Source organism: Ochotona princeps, chromosome 12 (genome assembly GCF_030435755.1).
Source record: "Ochotona princeps isolate mOchPri1 chromosome 12, mOchPri1.hap1, whole genome shotgun sequence".
Lineage (NCBI taxonomy): Eukaryota > Metazoa > Chordata > Mammalia > Lagomorpha > Ochotonidae > Ochotona > Ochotona princeps.
This window is the reverse complement of record NC_080843.1, coordinates 43740507-43756399: the sequence shown is the minus strand read 5'-3', so window position 1 is coordinate 43756399 and position 15893 is coordinate 43740507. Positions and strand designations below refer to the sequence as shown.

The window sequence follows — 15893 nt, the reverse complement described above, 5'->3', positions numbered from 1 at the left end:
GTCGGGCCAGGTCCGGTCGCAACAAAAACCAGTGCACAATACGGAATGCCAAGGTGAGGCTGCCTGTACCTGATGTGACCTCAGCGCCCAACCAGCACGCGTGAGAACCAGGAAGGGAGGGGGCAGAGCCGGCAGGGGGAACGGGGAATAAAGGGTGGTTCCCTTGCCGAACATCTACTCCCACTGGAGAGCGTGGGCTGGGATGGGGGCAGACCAGACTAAGCAGGGCTACAACACCTGTGCGCCTCATGTGGCCTAGATCAGGGAAAAGCCAGGCTGGCCGGATTATTCCTACTGGTGCAAACAAAATTAGAGTGGGTGAGGGTTGTTTGGGCTTAGCCACAGCATCAGCTGGCAGAAGCTGGCACTGGGGGCTAATTCTGTCAAGTCAAACCACAGAACTACCTGGAGAGTGCATAATCTGGGAGTGAGAGAGACCTGGGAGGGCAATAGTGGGCTCCTCCCTCTTGGGTTACCACTCCCACGGGAGGGCACGAAAACTAGGACAGGGGCTGGGGTGGCTAGACAGAGAGGTACTCAACAACATCTGTGAAGGCTGGATAATTGAGCTGGTTAGATGGAACTAAGCTTTAATACCCATTGACATGTACGAGAGCCGAATGGGATGTGGGACAGACTGGGCTACTGCTACACATACTGGCAAACCAGGGTAGGGGGCGGGTCAGGTGGGGGTTGTTGTGGGTCGCTCTGACTAGGCTGCAGCTCCCACTGGTTGATGTAAGGGCCGAGTATGTGCTGGGCAGAATCAGGCTGGACTGCAACAACCATTGGTTCCAGTGGAAGTCAGGGCTGAAAACAAAACCAACCCAGCAATTGCAACCACCAGCTGACCGGGGTGATGGACTGTGCCGGGCCTTGTACTTGCCAAGTACACACAAGAATCTGGTCTGGAACACCTCAAACAAAGTTTCTTTGGAAATCTCCCCAATCGAAATGGCGGACTCAGAACCCTAACCAAGACAAGACAGAGGACAGAACAAGTCAATCAACCACCTCAGCTATATGTTGGCAGAGAAATACTGGGCAAATGGAGACTATGATGGACTATGTCAATCAGTGAATTCTTCAACGACCTCATCGTGCTTGGAGTGGCGAGATTGGCAGCAATTCATAACTGGTGAACTATGAAAACCACTTGAGCAAGTATCTCAGAGCATGCCCCGCATCCGGGATCTGGGGTGGGTGGGAAACTGGGTGGGGCTTCTGCCTCAATATCCCCCTTTACCTCAGATACATGAAGGAAACAATATGGAAATAATAGTCTTACCCACTTCCCCATAGTCCTTGAACCTTCTTACCCTAACTATGTAAAAATTGTCAAAAATATAATAGTAATAAAAAAAAAAAATCAGCCCTTGAGGCAGCCAGGTGGGAGCTTTCGTTTGCACGAGGAGCTCGGGAGGTGAAAGCAGGCTAGGACTGGCAAATCCTGCCGCTTTAGCCCAGCAATGAACGGGAGGGAGCTGTGGATTCCACAGGGCACACTGGTGGCAGGTCAGAGTTAACAGCACAGGGATCAAATGGCAGAGTGGGCACGATTCCAGCTAGTCACACCCGGCTGATCCCACGGGGAGAACTCGCCAGCTTCGCTTCCTGCAGGATCTGTGTGATCCCCAGATCGGAAGGCCAACAGCCCCAGCTCTCCGGCAGTGCTCCGCCATCTTGTGTGTTCAGACAAGATCAGTGCTGCCTATTAACCAGTTATCTGGGACAGCTGGCATCTTCCTAAACCCAGAACAGTGATTGAACATAAAAACTGACTTGAAGAACTGTAGGTAATACATCTTAGAAATCTGCACTAAGGAGGAAAATCCACCAAGCAGGATTGCAATGTCAAAAGTTAAAAGAGACAAAGGCACCATGAATCTTACCAAAGACTCCCCAGTAAGGGAACAAAAGCCTCTACCAAAATGGGGGACACAGAATTCAGAAAACTTATTATAAAGCTTCTGACGAACAATGATAAGCACATAATACTTGAGATCAAAGAATTTAAAGAATCTGTCACACAGAAATGAATCAAATGACAGTTCAGAAGTTAAGAATACAGTGGAGCAAATTAAAAGTACCGTGGAGAGTCTCCAAAATGGAATGAAAGAAGCAGAAGAAAGAATATCAGAATTGGAAGATATTTCCTGTCACCACGGGGAAACAAACAAAAAGCTGAAAGCAGAGGTAGGCCAAAAAAAAAAAAAAAAAACTATCCAAGAATTAACAGATACAATTAAAAGGCCCAACATAAGAATTATGGAAGTTGGGCTTGGCAGCGTGGCCTAGTGGCTAAGGTCCTGGTACTTGCCTTGATCCCATATGGCCGCTGGTTCTAATCCCGGCAGGTCCACTTCCTCTCTATCTCTCCTCCTCTCAGTATATCTGACTTTGTAATAAAAATAAAATAAATCTTTAAAAAAAAAAAAAAAGAATTATGGAAGTTGCAGAAGGCGCAGAAAGAGTAACTGGGATTAGAAGTTTATTCAATGAAATAATAAATGAAAACTTTCCTAATCTAGAGAAATTGGGAAACAATATCCAGGAGGGGCACAGAACTCCCAGCATGCTTGACCAAAAGCAACCTTCACCAAGACACATGATAATCAAGCTCTCAGTGGAACATAAAGAAAAAATTCTTAAATGTGCATGAGAGAAAAATCAAGTGACTTATAGAGGAACCCCAATCAAACTCACAGCTGATCTCTCACAGGAAACACTACAGGCCAGGAGAGAATGGAGTGACATATTACAGACTCTACAAAGGAAATTTTTTCAGCCCAGAATAACAGATCCTGCAAAGGTCTCCTTTGTCCTTGAAAATCAAATAAAATTCTTCCACAATAAAGAAAAGCTCCAAGAATTCGTGTCCTCCAAACCTGCCCTACAGCTAAAACTCAAAGATGTTCTTAGGAAAGAGAAAAGGAATAGCAGCTACCGAACCCAAGGCAAATGTGGAGAACATCCCACTAAAAGGCTAACAGAAGACTCAAAGAACAACCCATTACTAAGATGACAGAACCAAACTGTCACCTATCCATATTAACACTGATTGTAAATGGATTAAATTCAATCAAACGCCATAGATTAGAGGACTGGATCAAAAAACAAAATCCGTCTATCTGCTGCTTACAGGAGACACATCTCACTCACAAAGATCAGAGGACACTTTAAGTGAAAGGATGAAAAAAGATATTCCAAGCCAATGGTAAGGAAAAACGTGCGGAGGTAGCCATTCTATCTCAGTGATACAGACATCAATATGAAAAACATTAAGAGATGAAGAAGTATGCCATATAATGATCAAGGATCGCTTCATCAAGAAGAGATCAACGTAATAAATGTATATGCGCCAAATGCCAAGGCATCTAGCTACATGAAACAAACATCAACAGACTTAAAGGGAGAAATAGATACCAATACAATCATAGTGGGTGACCTTAGTACCCCATTAACACCGACAGATAAATAAAAACAAAACCAGAAACTCAGGAAAGAAACAAAACTCACCCAAGCTCTAGAGCAAACTGACTTAGTTGATATCTAACAAACCTTTCATCCTACAGATAGAGAACACACTTTTTCATAAGTGCATGGAACCCTCTCCAGAATTGATCATGTTATAGGCCACAAAACAAGCCTCAGCAAATTTTAAAAAATCGAAATTAAACCATGTATCTTCTCAGACCATCATGAAATAAAGCTAGAGACCAAGAAGTCAAAACACCAAGGAAGACTTGCAAACACATGGAGACTGAATAGTATGTTACTAAATGAGCAATGGATTAGAGGAAATCAAAGGGAAAGTTTAAAAATTTTTTGAAACAAAGGGAGGCATTAATGCAACATATCAAAACTTATGTGACGGGAACGGGTATATGAAGCGGAACTCCACAGGCCAATCTTGGCTAATGAATGGAGGAAGCAGCCCACCCCCGTCTGTTTTTTAAACAGCTGGCACCATCTTTATTCCGCAGGTGGCCAGTGCACCCACTGGGCGCCGGGCTTTGCCCACTGGCCACCCACCGATGAGCTCTAGGGTCTTGGGGGGGGGTGACAAAATATTGCCTAGGGACATCCATGGATATTTACACCATATGCGCAAATGAGGAATGAATCCTGAGGGACACCTAACAACAGGGCCACTGTACTGGCTGGTAAGTGAGGAGACTGAGACCTGCTGGTATAGAGGGGAGAGATTGGAAGATCTATACGGGTCAGACTGATTCATCAGCCCACATGGGAGTCCTCAGATGGGCCTGTTAGCACAGAGCATCACTGACCACCACACACCATACCACACAAAAGCTATGGCTGGGGGCCTAACAGGGCTAGATAGAAGGACCTGATTGAGTATTAGAACAGGGGACAGGTCACATTAGGCAATGCCAGACAATAACCAGCACAAGAGAGAACCAGGCCAGGAGGTAGATTCTGTAGGGGATAAGTGGGCCCAACCCTATGGAAATACAAGTCCCACTGGTTAGCTCAAGAGTTGGGGTGGTGACTGGCTGAAACCGCCAACACTCACGGGTACTGGAGCTAAGAACAGGCTGGGCAGGTCCAAGCTGCAGCACCTGCATGAGCATCCTAAAACAGGGTGTAGTGCAGGCCGGTCCGCAACATCCACCAGCTCATACAAAGGCCAAGATGGAGGGGCAGGCTATATCAGGCAAAGGCCTAGCACCTGCTGGAGCATGTTGAGATCTGGGTCTGGGAGAGGGCTGAGTGGCGAAACTGGGAGACTCCCCTATTGAGCCATAGCTCCCACTGGTGAGCATGTGTTTCAGACCTATGGGTCAGGCAAGCTAGGCAAGGTAGCCCTAACTATTGGCAAGTGTGTGGGTTGGTTTTGGAAGGGAGCTGAATGGACAGGGCCAAGCAGATCTTAGCCCACTGGCGATTGCAGAAACCAGGCTGGAGTACAGGTCAAGCCAGGCTAGGGTATCACACCTACTGGTTCACAAGAGCCGGGGAAGGGAACAGACTGAGCAGGGCCAGGTTGCAGCACCTGCCAGCGAGAGTTGGGACTGGGGGCAGGCTGGGTCAGGCTGTAGCATCGGAAGGCATAGGCTGAGACGGATGGGGGCTTTGCCAGGCCAGGTCACAGCAACCACGGGAATATGGGGATTCTAAATACCACCTCTTCACTTTCTCCAAAAGAAAAAAAAAGCTTCCCATTAAGATTAGATTCTCTAAAAAGCTAACAATGCTCATTTCATCTACAATACACTTAAACAGTATTCAGAGAGCAGACAGTGAAAAATGGAACTCCAGTTCCCCTACACTGTGGGTTAATCAGACTGCTGTGGGCTAAGGGGATACTCATCATTTGTGATTCTGTTTTGTAACCCTGCTTCAGTGAAATTCAGATACCCTCAGAGCTGACATAGTTGAGCGTGAGAATCCCAAACCTGTCTGCTCTCACCACTGGCCATTTCCTCCTCTGCCCTGGTCAAGTCTGCCCAGTGGGTGTAATGGAAGATGGAAAATGGAGACAGACCAGGTATCTTTCTCCCCTCACCTGTGCCCGGAGCAGGAGTCCTGGCTGCTACTGAAGAGATGCCACAGTTTCAGTTAATATGCAGTGGTCTATAAAACATCCATTCTTCCCCCTGGACCACCAGCCCCAAGACTGGATAGTGGTTTCTTGCTGTTCCCAACCTCTGGGTTGCTTCACCTTGTCCAGTTTGATAGCCAAACAATTCCATAACCTACGAAACCAATTATCTAGCATTACATTTCCTGTTCCGTATAATTCGTCAAGTCTGTTTTCCTGGGGAGAACTTGGCAGGAAGTTGAAGGGGAAACAAAGCTGAAAAAGAAACCGTGTGTTAAGATTAAGGAAGAAAGATCTTTATGGGGTTCATCTAATTTTCAACTGTGTGGCCTTAAGCAAATTACTTCAACACTCTGTATTTATCTGATGGCTGGAGGAGGGGTATGTCGTAACAGCAGCTTAGACCTCACAGGGTTAACACATGGGCTGAGTTCATGCAGTAAAACCATCTGCTAACATGTGACACACTTTAGCTGCCGTCATCTCTTCCTCTATATTCCCAGAGCACTGCCCAGACTGTAACACATTCCTAAGCGACCCAGCCTTCTCCATTTCTAACCCTCTCCCTTCTTAACCACCAAAGGAAGGTCAATCTACCTAAAGGCCTCCAGTGACGGTATGGCTCTGACAACTTCAGAGCTCATGACTTAATCAGCCATACAGGACTGCCCACTATTTCCTAAACCCTTTAAAAAATTCTCTCCTAGGTATCACCTGCATTTTAGCAGAACTTGCTTTTCTTTGGCTTCTCCTAACAAAAAAAAAAAAAAGAATTATCTGGGGCCCGGTGCAGTAGCCTAGTGGCTAAAAGTTTTCACCTTGCATACACCAGCATCCCATATGCGAACCGGTTCTAATCCCACTTCCCATCCAGCTCCGTTTGTGGCCTGGGAAAGCAGTCAAGGGCGGCCCAAAGCCTTGGGGCACTGCACCCCTGTGGGAGAACCAAAAGAGGTTCTGGGCTCCTGGCTTCGGATCGGTTCAGCTCTGGCTGTTGTGGCCATTTGGAGAACGAACTAACAGATGGAAACTATTTCTCTCTCTGCATCTCCTTCTCTGGATAAATCTGCCTTTCACACCTCCCCCAAATGTGAAAGAGGACGATTAGTCTCATATGTCTTATTATTTTTTTTACTCCTAAGGCTATTGGTTCATTATCCTATAATCCAATTCCCCAATTCTTTAGTTTTTCCCAGTCAGCTGGATCACTCATTAATCAGAGTTATGCAGCAGTAACCACATGCTTGAAACTGCTAGGGGCTGACAGAATGTGGATCCTCACAACTTGGCACAAGACTGCCTATAAAGAATGTCAAATCTTGGTTTAAAATCGTATTTCATAAAAGGACAGAAAAGCTATTTAAACACTGCCAGAAATTAACAAATGAACCAAATTAGATATGTTTTACTACCATCTAGATTCAGGTATTCGCTAGAAAACACACACACACACAATTTTCTTTAAATGTTTTAACCATCATAAATCAAAGAATTTTAGAAAACTGGGAAAACAGCCCACTCCATCGTAACTGCTATTGTTGGAGGAATAAAGGAGGACACTAAAACCACTTACAGATCTCCAAGGCATTTTATTTTCCTCAAATACTATAAACACTAAATAACCTTCTAGACAAATATAAATTGCCTGATAGTGTTATAAAATGCTAAACTTCTATCTTGAGACTTCAACAGTTGAGACCAGAGACCAAAGTTGTAACGGAAAGCAATTAAGAAGGGAAAAAAAAAAACTATTCTTCCTGATGAAGCGAGGAGAGACGGAGCAAGTACTGACTTGCTATTTACCACATAAACAGTTAGCAAATACTAGGCCTGGTATGAACTTCAATAGTAGTAAGCAAGATAAACTCCTGCTCTCTCAAGAACTACATGTTAGAGATCCCTATAGGAGAAAACACACATGTCAACATGTTAGAATCAAACACTCATGCTTATCAAGTCAAATACTAATGTTCATTATTCAATAAAGAGCTGATTAACATGAGCCCATCACACAAGCAGAATAAAATTGCTTGCAATGAGGACTTCCCAATAGGTGTTCACACAAATGAACAGCTGACATGCTTGGAACTTGACAGATTTCAGGCTTCCCCAAATTGTGTACTATTAGCATATGCATAATGAAGCACCTTAGAGAAGGACCCAAGTTGAAACATAAGATTTATGTCTCATTTATGTACCTTTACGTGATACACATAAACTGAAGTTAATTTCACACAAAATTTTAAATAATTTTGTAAGTTAAGGTTTCAAGATGTTGAATTTTCCACATAATGGCATACTGGACCTCAAAGTTTTTATTTCAGAGCATTTAAAATCTTGGATTATAGATGCTCAACCTGTATAAATTATGATATAGTAAATGCAAAAAAAAAAGCTTGCATTTTCTAAGGAAAAACATATCAAGTAACTTCCTTCTATTAAGGAAAGAGAAGGGGGATCAGGAGAGGTTTCAGTAAGCTGAAATCTTCAGGAAAAACCAAGCCAGCAGGAGGGATGGGCGTTTGGACTCACACCCCTAACGACAGACAGTACCCAGTCCCTACCCTGCTCCCAGTTCCTACTGTAGCACATTACTAGGAGGCAACAGCTCAGGTACTAGGCCAACGTTCAGGCTCCCAGCACCAGCTGTTAGAGGAGTGAACTAGGGGTTGAAGTACTCTCAGGAGTTGGGAGTCCCAGTGGTTCTTTTTCCCCTCTCTTGTGTTCCCTGTAGCTTTCAGATAAAATGAAAATGTAAGTTTTGTTTTGTTTTTTTAAGAGTATGAGCTGGCCAGATAAAGAATTTCAGAGAAAATAACATTGACAGTAACATCACAGAAGTGCAAAACACCATGAGAGAAGATATAGAAACCCAATGTACCCACAGAATGGTGGGCAGTAGATGGGTACAAAAAGTTTCCTACGGGCCCGGCGGTGTGGCCTGGCGGCTAAAGTCCTTGCCTTGAATGCACCGGGATCCCATATGGGCGCCGGTTCATATCCCGGCAGCTCCACTTCCCATCCAGCTCCCTGCTTGTGGCCTGGGAAAGCAGTCGAGGACGGCCCAAAGCTTTGGGACCCTGCACCCGCGTGGGAGACCTGGAAGAGGTTCCTGGTCCCGGCATCGGATTGGCGCGCACTGGCCCGTTGCGGCTCACTTGGGGAGTGAAACATTGGATGGAAGATCTTCCTCTCTGTCTCTCCTCCTCTCTGTATATCCGGCTTTCCAATAATAATAAAATCTTTAAAAAAAAAAAGTTTCCTACACCACCCCAAAAACACATTTGGATTTGTGGTGAAATTATAAAAAGGGATGCTGGGGCCAGCACAGTGACATTAGCAGGCTAAGCTCTGCCTGCAGCATCAGCATGCCATATGGGTGCCAGTTCCTGTCCCAGCTGCTTCATTTTCAGACTGAGACTGGCTTAAGAAAGCAGCAGAGAACGGCTGAAGTCCTTGGGCCCCTGTGCCCACATGGAAAACCCAGAAAGAAGCCCCTGACTCCTGGCTTTGGATGAGGTTTGCTGCAGCTGCTGCAGCCACTTGGAGTGTCTGCATTACAGAAAATAGCAAAGGGCACGGTGAAGTTTAGAAAAAGTACCACAAGCAGAGCCTTTCTAAAGATCTATTAAAATATGGCTGGGAAGACTAAGAACAGCAACGAGAAATATGAGAAAATACAGCAATGAGGGTGAAGGACTGACGGAGCGAATGCTGGAGGTAAAGAGAAAGCAGAGCTGACAATGGCAAGCTGAAAGACAGGGAGAAGAGGGAAACCAACAAGCCCAAGGCAGACGACGGTGAGCAGAGCTTTAACAAGCCGAATTCTGAACACAACCACAACTTCCTGACCCCATTCCGGAACAACATTCACCGATTCAACACTGCTTTTCCAGTGCTTACCCCACATCAGGCACCAACATAAATGCTACACACACACACCAGAGAGCAAAGGCCCTGTGTACGAGTTTACATTCTAACATCTAATTATGGTCTAAGGAACAGCAAAGACTCAGACAACATTAAAAATATGGATGTGCTGGGGTCTGGCACGATGGCTCAGTGACTAAATCCTCACCTTGCAAATGCTGGCATCCCATACGGGCACCAGTTCCCTCTGTGGCTGTGCTACTTCCAATTCAGATCCCTGCTTATGACCTGGGAAAGCAGCAGAGGATGGTTCAAGTCCTTGGGCCCCTGCAGCCGTGTAGAAGAGAGCCAGAAGTAAGTTCCAGGCTCCTGGCTTTGGATCAACTCAGCTCAACCACTGCAACCATTTGGGAGTGAACCAGAGGATGGAAGATCTTTCGGTCCCTCCTTCCTATAAATCTGCCTTTCCAATAAATAAATCTTTCAAAAAAAAAATAAGGATGCATAGAATTCAAGTGACTGCAAGGAAAGCAAAGTTATGCCGAAGAGAAAGTTTCAAAACACATTATAACTGAAAAATAGAAGTTAGTTTTCGGTAATGAACAAATACTTGATCATTTATATGCATGAGAGGTTTTAGCTTTCATGTACCAGATTTGCTTATAATCAAAACTTCTGTTACATTATACTAATAATCCAAGTGTTAACACTTTAAGTCCTGGATGGGCTGGCACTGTGCCACAGTGGGTTAAGCTGCCACAGTGACACCAGCATCCCATGTAAGCACCAACTAGTGTCCTGGTTACTCCACTTCTGATTCAGCTCCCTATTAACAGTCTGGGAAAAGAAACAGAAGACACTCAAGTACTTATGTTCTTTCCATTCCTACCAGCTATCAGCTTCAACTTTGCCTGGCTGTTGTGGCCCTGTGGGGAGTGAACCAGCAAATGAACCACGGACAAACGGAAAGCTCTGTCTCTCTGTATATGTAACCGATTTTCAAATAAATAAGCCTTTCAAGAAAGTCCTAGAAAATAAAAGGCTTCCCCTTTACACAAACTGAGTTTGTTTTAACTGCTTTAGAAATTGATTTCTTGCTGGTTTGAAAAGACTCCTCCAGATATACAGCTCAACCTGTATCTGGGCCAAAACTGCCCACATCACTTTTACACTACGTTGGTAGACTTGATTTTCAGAAGTGCAACTTCCAAGTTTGACCATGACCTTTTCTCATCATAAAACGTTATTTTACTCAAGCAACTGAGTAATTTGCTACATTTTAATCTTTTTAATCTCCTAACAAAGCTAATGAAGGCTAATGCCTAGACCCTAGAGAGAAGCTCAGAGTTGCTGTAAAAATATATTAAGTATTTCATAAATAAAATACACTTTTTTAAAAAGGGACAAAATTTTCCAACTCATCCACACTTTCAATATTACACAATGCATCCCACATCTACTTTTTTTTTTTTTTTTTTTGCTTTCCTAGTGTTTACCCTTCCTGAGTTTCCCCTTGCTTTCACTTCTTCCCAAATTTCCTAGAGTCACTATGAAACATGCTATCTCCTGTCTCATCACCACACACGGTGTGAACCAAGGATTCCGAATACAAGCAGCACAGCCCCGTAAGAAAACCGAAAAATCTCAAGTCTGTTTTCTTCTACAGCTATTGGGAGGAAGAGGACTGAGTGGATAGGGGACCAGTGACCCTAGAAAGCTTGAAACATGTAAGACAACCTGCCCATGAAAACGTCTGCATGCCTGAACACACTGAAATGGCCCTGCATTTAAGAGCAGGTAAAAAGTCTACTATCTTAGTACAGAATTTCCACTTTTGCACTGTTACCAAAATCTGAAATTTTCTACAACATCCTTGTAAACTGAGCGAAATTTTTGCTTTGTATTGTTCAAAATTTTACCAGAAATTGCTCACCCTTTGCGGAAAAGTCACATCAATGACAATGCCTTCAACCTTGCAGGCATGGGAGCTTTTTTCTTTTGCAAAAGGACGATTTGAGTATTTATAACATGATCTGCAGACCATACAAAATTACCACCTTAAAAAAATCAACCTGTTGCACGTTTTAACCTTGTATCTGTATTTTTTGGAAAGGCAGATTTACATACAGGAGAGTCAGATCTTTCATCTGCTGGTTCACTCCCAAATGGCCACAACGGCCTGCACTTTAGCCACAAAGAACCTGAACCATTGCAGATGCCTATTTGAAATCTTGGATTTTTTTTTACACTACATTCTCTTTCAAGCCAAAATGCCTATAGGTGTGAAGTCATCAACATGCGCCTATCTTCCAAACTCGACAGAGTCCCCAAGGAGAGATTTTTACATTTTTCCATGAATTCCTTCTAAATTTTATCCAGCTACCTCAAACATGGAACAGCCTATCCTTATTTCCTTTTTTTCTTCTTATTCTTATTGGAAAGTCAGATATAGAGGGGAGGAGAGATAGAAAGATTTTCTATCCGATGATTCACTCCCCAAGCGACCTCAACGGCTGGAGCTGAGCCAATCTGAAGTTAGGAGCCTGGAGCTTCTTCTGGGTCTCCCATGTGGGTGCAATGTCCCAAGGCTTTGGGCTGTCCTCGACTGCTTTCCCTGGTCACAAGCAGGGAGCTGAATGGAAACTGGGGCCACCGGGATTAGAACTGGCACCCATACGGGATCCTAGCACATGCAAAGCAAGGACTTTAGCCAAGCCCATAGTCTATCCTTATTTCTAAGGAATTACACTGCAATGAGTATAGGATTGGAATCCTGTGTCTGCCACTGACTCAGGAATGCTCCTGGGCAAGATCTCTAGAACTTTCTGAACTTCCATATCCCCATTTCTAAAGTGAAGGTTAAAAAGGACCTTCCTCAAGAGGGTTGTGGTGGGCCCAGCGTGGTAGCCTAATGGCTAAAGTCCTTGCCTTGAACGCACAGGGATCCCTTATGGGCACCAGTTCTAAACCCAGCAGCCCCGCTTCCCATCCAAATCCCTGCTGTGGCCTGGGAAAGCAGTCGAGGACAGCCCAAAGCTTTGGGATCCTGCACCCACATGGGAGAACCGGAAGAGGTTCCAGGCTGCTGGCATCAGATTGGCTCAGCTCCAGCCGTTGCGACCACTAGGGGAGTGAATCATCAGACCAAAGGTCTTCCTCTGTCTCTCCTCCTCTCTCTATATATATCTGACTTTCCAACAAAAAGAAATAAATCTTTATTAAGAAAAAAAAAAAAGGTTGTGGTAAGGAAAGACCCAGCTCAAAACAATTCAAATAGTTTGCAACTTCAAACTTTTATGTTTTGTTCATTTACGCATTCTCAGACAAGAGGAAGGTACCCGGCCGCTGGTAGTGCTCAAGATATGCTTGTTCTTTGCCAAGGCTGTGGTGCAGTGGGTTTCGCCTGCAATGCCAGCATCCCACATGGTTGCCAGTTTATGTCCCGGTTGCTCCACTTCCAAGCTAGCTCCCTGCTTAGGTACCTGTGAAAGGAACCGAAGACGGTCCTACTTGGGCCCCTGCCACCCGTGTATGAGACGGGAGAAAAGCTCCTGGCCCACTCTTTGGCCTGCCCCAGCCCTGGCCACTGCAGCTATTTGCAGTGGGCAGAGAACAGATCTCTAACTCTGCCTTTCAAAGAAAAAAGAAACACCTGAATCAAAGTCCACTTGGTCTCTGGAATCTGCCCAGGCAAACCCACCTGACTGTGTGCTGCCCAGAGAAGTTCCAGCTCTGACGACTCAGTGATGAGTCTTTACTAGAAACAAACACCCTCTGCTGTAATGACACTCAGAAAAACGCTGGAAGGTGACAGCACCACACAGAAGTCGTCCCAAGACAACGGACAAACAGCCAACAGTGTGCACAAGTGCTGATTCCCAAGGCAAGATACACCACTGGGGGGCGGACGGGCACACACCGCCACGCAGAAAACTGACAGAAACACTCATTTTTCTAGTCCACGTTTGTTTACATAAAGCCTGAGAGAACTTTTAAAGATCTGTACTTGCTGCTCCTCTGCCTAAAACACCCCCAGTCATCACGGACCCCAGGATATCTGGTTTACCAGATGTCTCCCATACTGCCCACCCCCTCACCTGTGGCAACTCCACTAACACGGCCCACGTGTGGCTCCTAAGCTCTGTTAACGTGCCTCTTCTGAATTTAGGTGTTTCACACTCGTTTTCAAATATGTGGTGAAAACAAGAAAAAAAATGTAAAAGACATCTTACAATTTTACCGTCATTATTTGTTGAAACACTATTGTTCGTTATTGACTTATATAAAACAGTTAAAATAAGATTCACATTTCACTTATTACAAAAGAAAAAGAGGGCGTGCCTGCGCAGTAGCCTAGCAGCTTAAGTCCTGGCTACTCCGCTTCCCATCCAGCTCCCTGCTTGCGACCTGGGAAAGCAGTCGAGGGCTGCCAAAGCGTTGGGACCCTGCACCCGCGTCGGAGACCCGGAAGAGGCTCTGGCTTGGGTCGGGCCAGCTCCAACTGTTGCGGACACTTGGGGAGTGAAACAATAAATGGAAGATCTTCCTTTCGTCTCTCCTCCTCTCTGTATATCTGCCTTTCCGATAAAAATCGGTAAATCTTAAAAAAAAAAAAAAAACTGAGAACATATGCAGAGGCCAACGTTGAAGGGGCCGGTTAAGCTTGGGGCCTTGCAACGCTGGCATCGGCAGGCTGGAGCGCACGGCCAGCCAACTTGCTGCCAACACCGTGCCTGGGACGGCAGCACGTGCCGGCCGCTCCTCGGGCCCCTGCCACGCCACAAGGCCCAGGTGCGGCTGCTGGAACCATCAACCTGCAGGTGGAAGACCTCTCTGCTTTTCTCTCAATCCTGTCTTTCAAACACAAGCTCAACCTTAAAACGTTACGCATTCGGGTCTAGTCAAGGTTCTTTGGGGGTACTCCACCTGGGGGTACTCCACCTGGGGGTACGCCCGGCTCTCCATCTCAGCCTCGGACACCGACAGACCTTACAGCTGTCCCCTCCTCCCCTCGCTCGCCCTTCAGACCCGAGTTTTCTACCTGCGGCTCCTGACCCCTCCAGACCGGACGCGGAGCAGACGCCGACGCGAGGCGCATCCCGTCCTCCCTGAGGGCGCAGCCCACCGCGCTCCGCCTCCCCGGCCCGCACCCACGAGCCTCCCCGCCGGTAACCAAGGGCGGCGGGACGCGGAGGATGCAAGGGGGCTGAGGAGATACAGCGAGGGGCCCGGGAGGGCCGGGGGCCGCCAGCCGCACTCACCAGACCGTGGTCGATCTCGGCGTCCCGCCGTTGGGCCGAGGGCGGCAAGTACTCGGCATAGCGCAGCCCGTCGCCGGCGGGGGCGACGCCAGCCCGGGCCGCCATGGCAATGCGGCCCCGGAAGACGTGCGGCGCAACTACGAGCCGCGCCTACAAGGCGGCCGCTGGGACAAACTAGTAGGGGCGCGGGCTGCTTTGTAGTTTCAGGTGAGTTGCATCAACTGCGCCGTTAACCTATGGATCCCGCAAGGGCTTGTTCTCAGCCGGCCCTGGTGCAGTTTATCCCGTCAGAGCTGAAAGTCTGTTTCCGACCTTGGGAACTTGGGAACGAGGCGCTGGGGCCGGTAGGGAATTTTGCTTTATCCCAGGACCACCCTGGCTCGCTCCGCTAAGGATAATGGTGCCTGGGCGGAGACCTGCCTGCGGGTTCCCCTCCCAGGCCCAGCACCTGATCGTACTTGTGATGATTAACACGTTGTCCCACCCAGGAGAGTAATTGTGGTTTGTTGTCTCCTCCATTCCCAAATGGAATTATAAAAAAAGAAATCTATGCCCCAGTAAATAAGTCTCATCGCAAATAGTTTTCTTTATTTTGAATCTAGAAAGGATGCTTTGTTTTTTTTTTATTCCGGACAAAAGGAGGATTCCCGTACCAGCGCAATGGATCAGTGACTAAAACCTCGCCTTGAATACTCCAGGATTCCATATGGGCACCGATTCGTGTCCCGGCAGCTCGGCTTCCCTTCCAGCTCCCTGCCTGTGGCCTGGGAAAGCAGTCGAAGACGACCCAAAGCCTTGGGATCCTGCACCCATGTGGGAGGCTGGGAAGAGGCTCCAGGCTCCAGGCTCCTGGCTTCAGATTGGCACAACACCGGCCGTTGTGCTCGCTTGGGGAAGATCTTCCTGTCTCTCCTCCTCTCTGTATATCTGAATTTGCAATAAAAAAAATAGATTAATTAAAATATATATATAAAAGAAATTGACTCCACAATGTTGTTGGAATCCATGGAACCAAGTGGCCACTTGTAACATTAGTCAAACAACATTTGGTGGAAGCTTTGCCTTGAGGTGGTCAGTAAAGATTTGTTTAAATGGGAAAAGACTGTGGCCAGAAATTTCCCTTGGAAATGAACACAAAATCGTGAAAAGTGTGGAACTCCATCTGGTCTCCCACATGAGTGGCAGAACCCGTG

The 15893-nt window shown here is 46.3% G+C and overlaps 1 protein-coding gene across 1 annotated transcript in view; it reads right to left on the bottom strand.

Moving 5' to 3' along the window:
* DNAJC15 (DnaJ heat shock protein family (Hsp40) member C15) overlaps positions 1-14854 on the bottom strand; it is an 82037-nt gene extending 67183 nt beyond the window's left edge. The window contains exon 1 of the mRNA XM_058670699.1: positions 14701-14854. Coding sequence (XP_058526682.1) covers positions 14701-14805 — 105 coding nt within the window. The 5' untranslated portion in view covers positions 14806-14854. The remainder of the gene's footprint in view (positions 1-14700) is intronic.
* Between the last annotated feature and the right edge of the window lie 1039 nt (positions 14855-15893).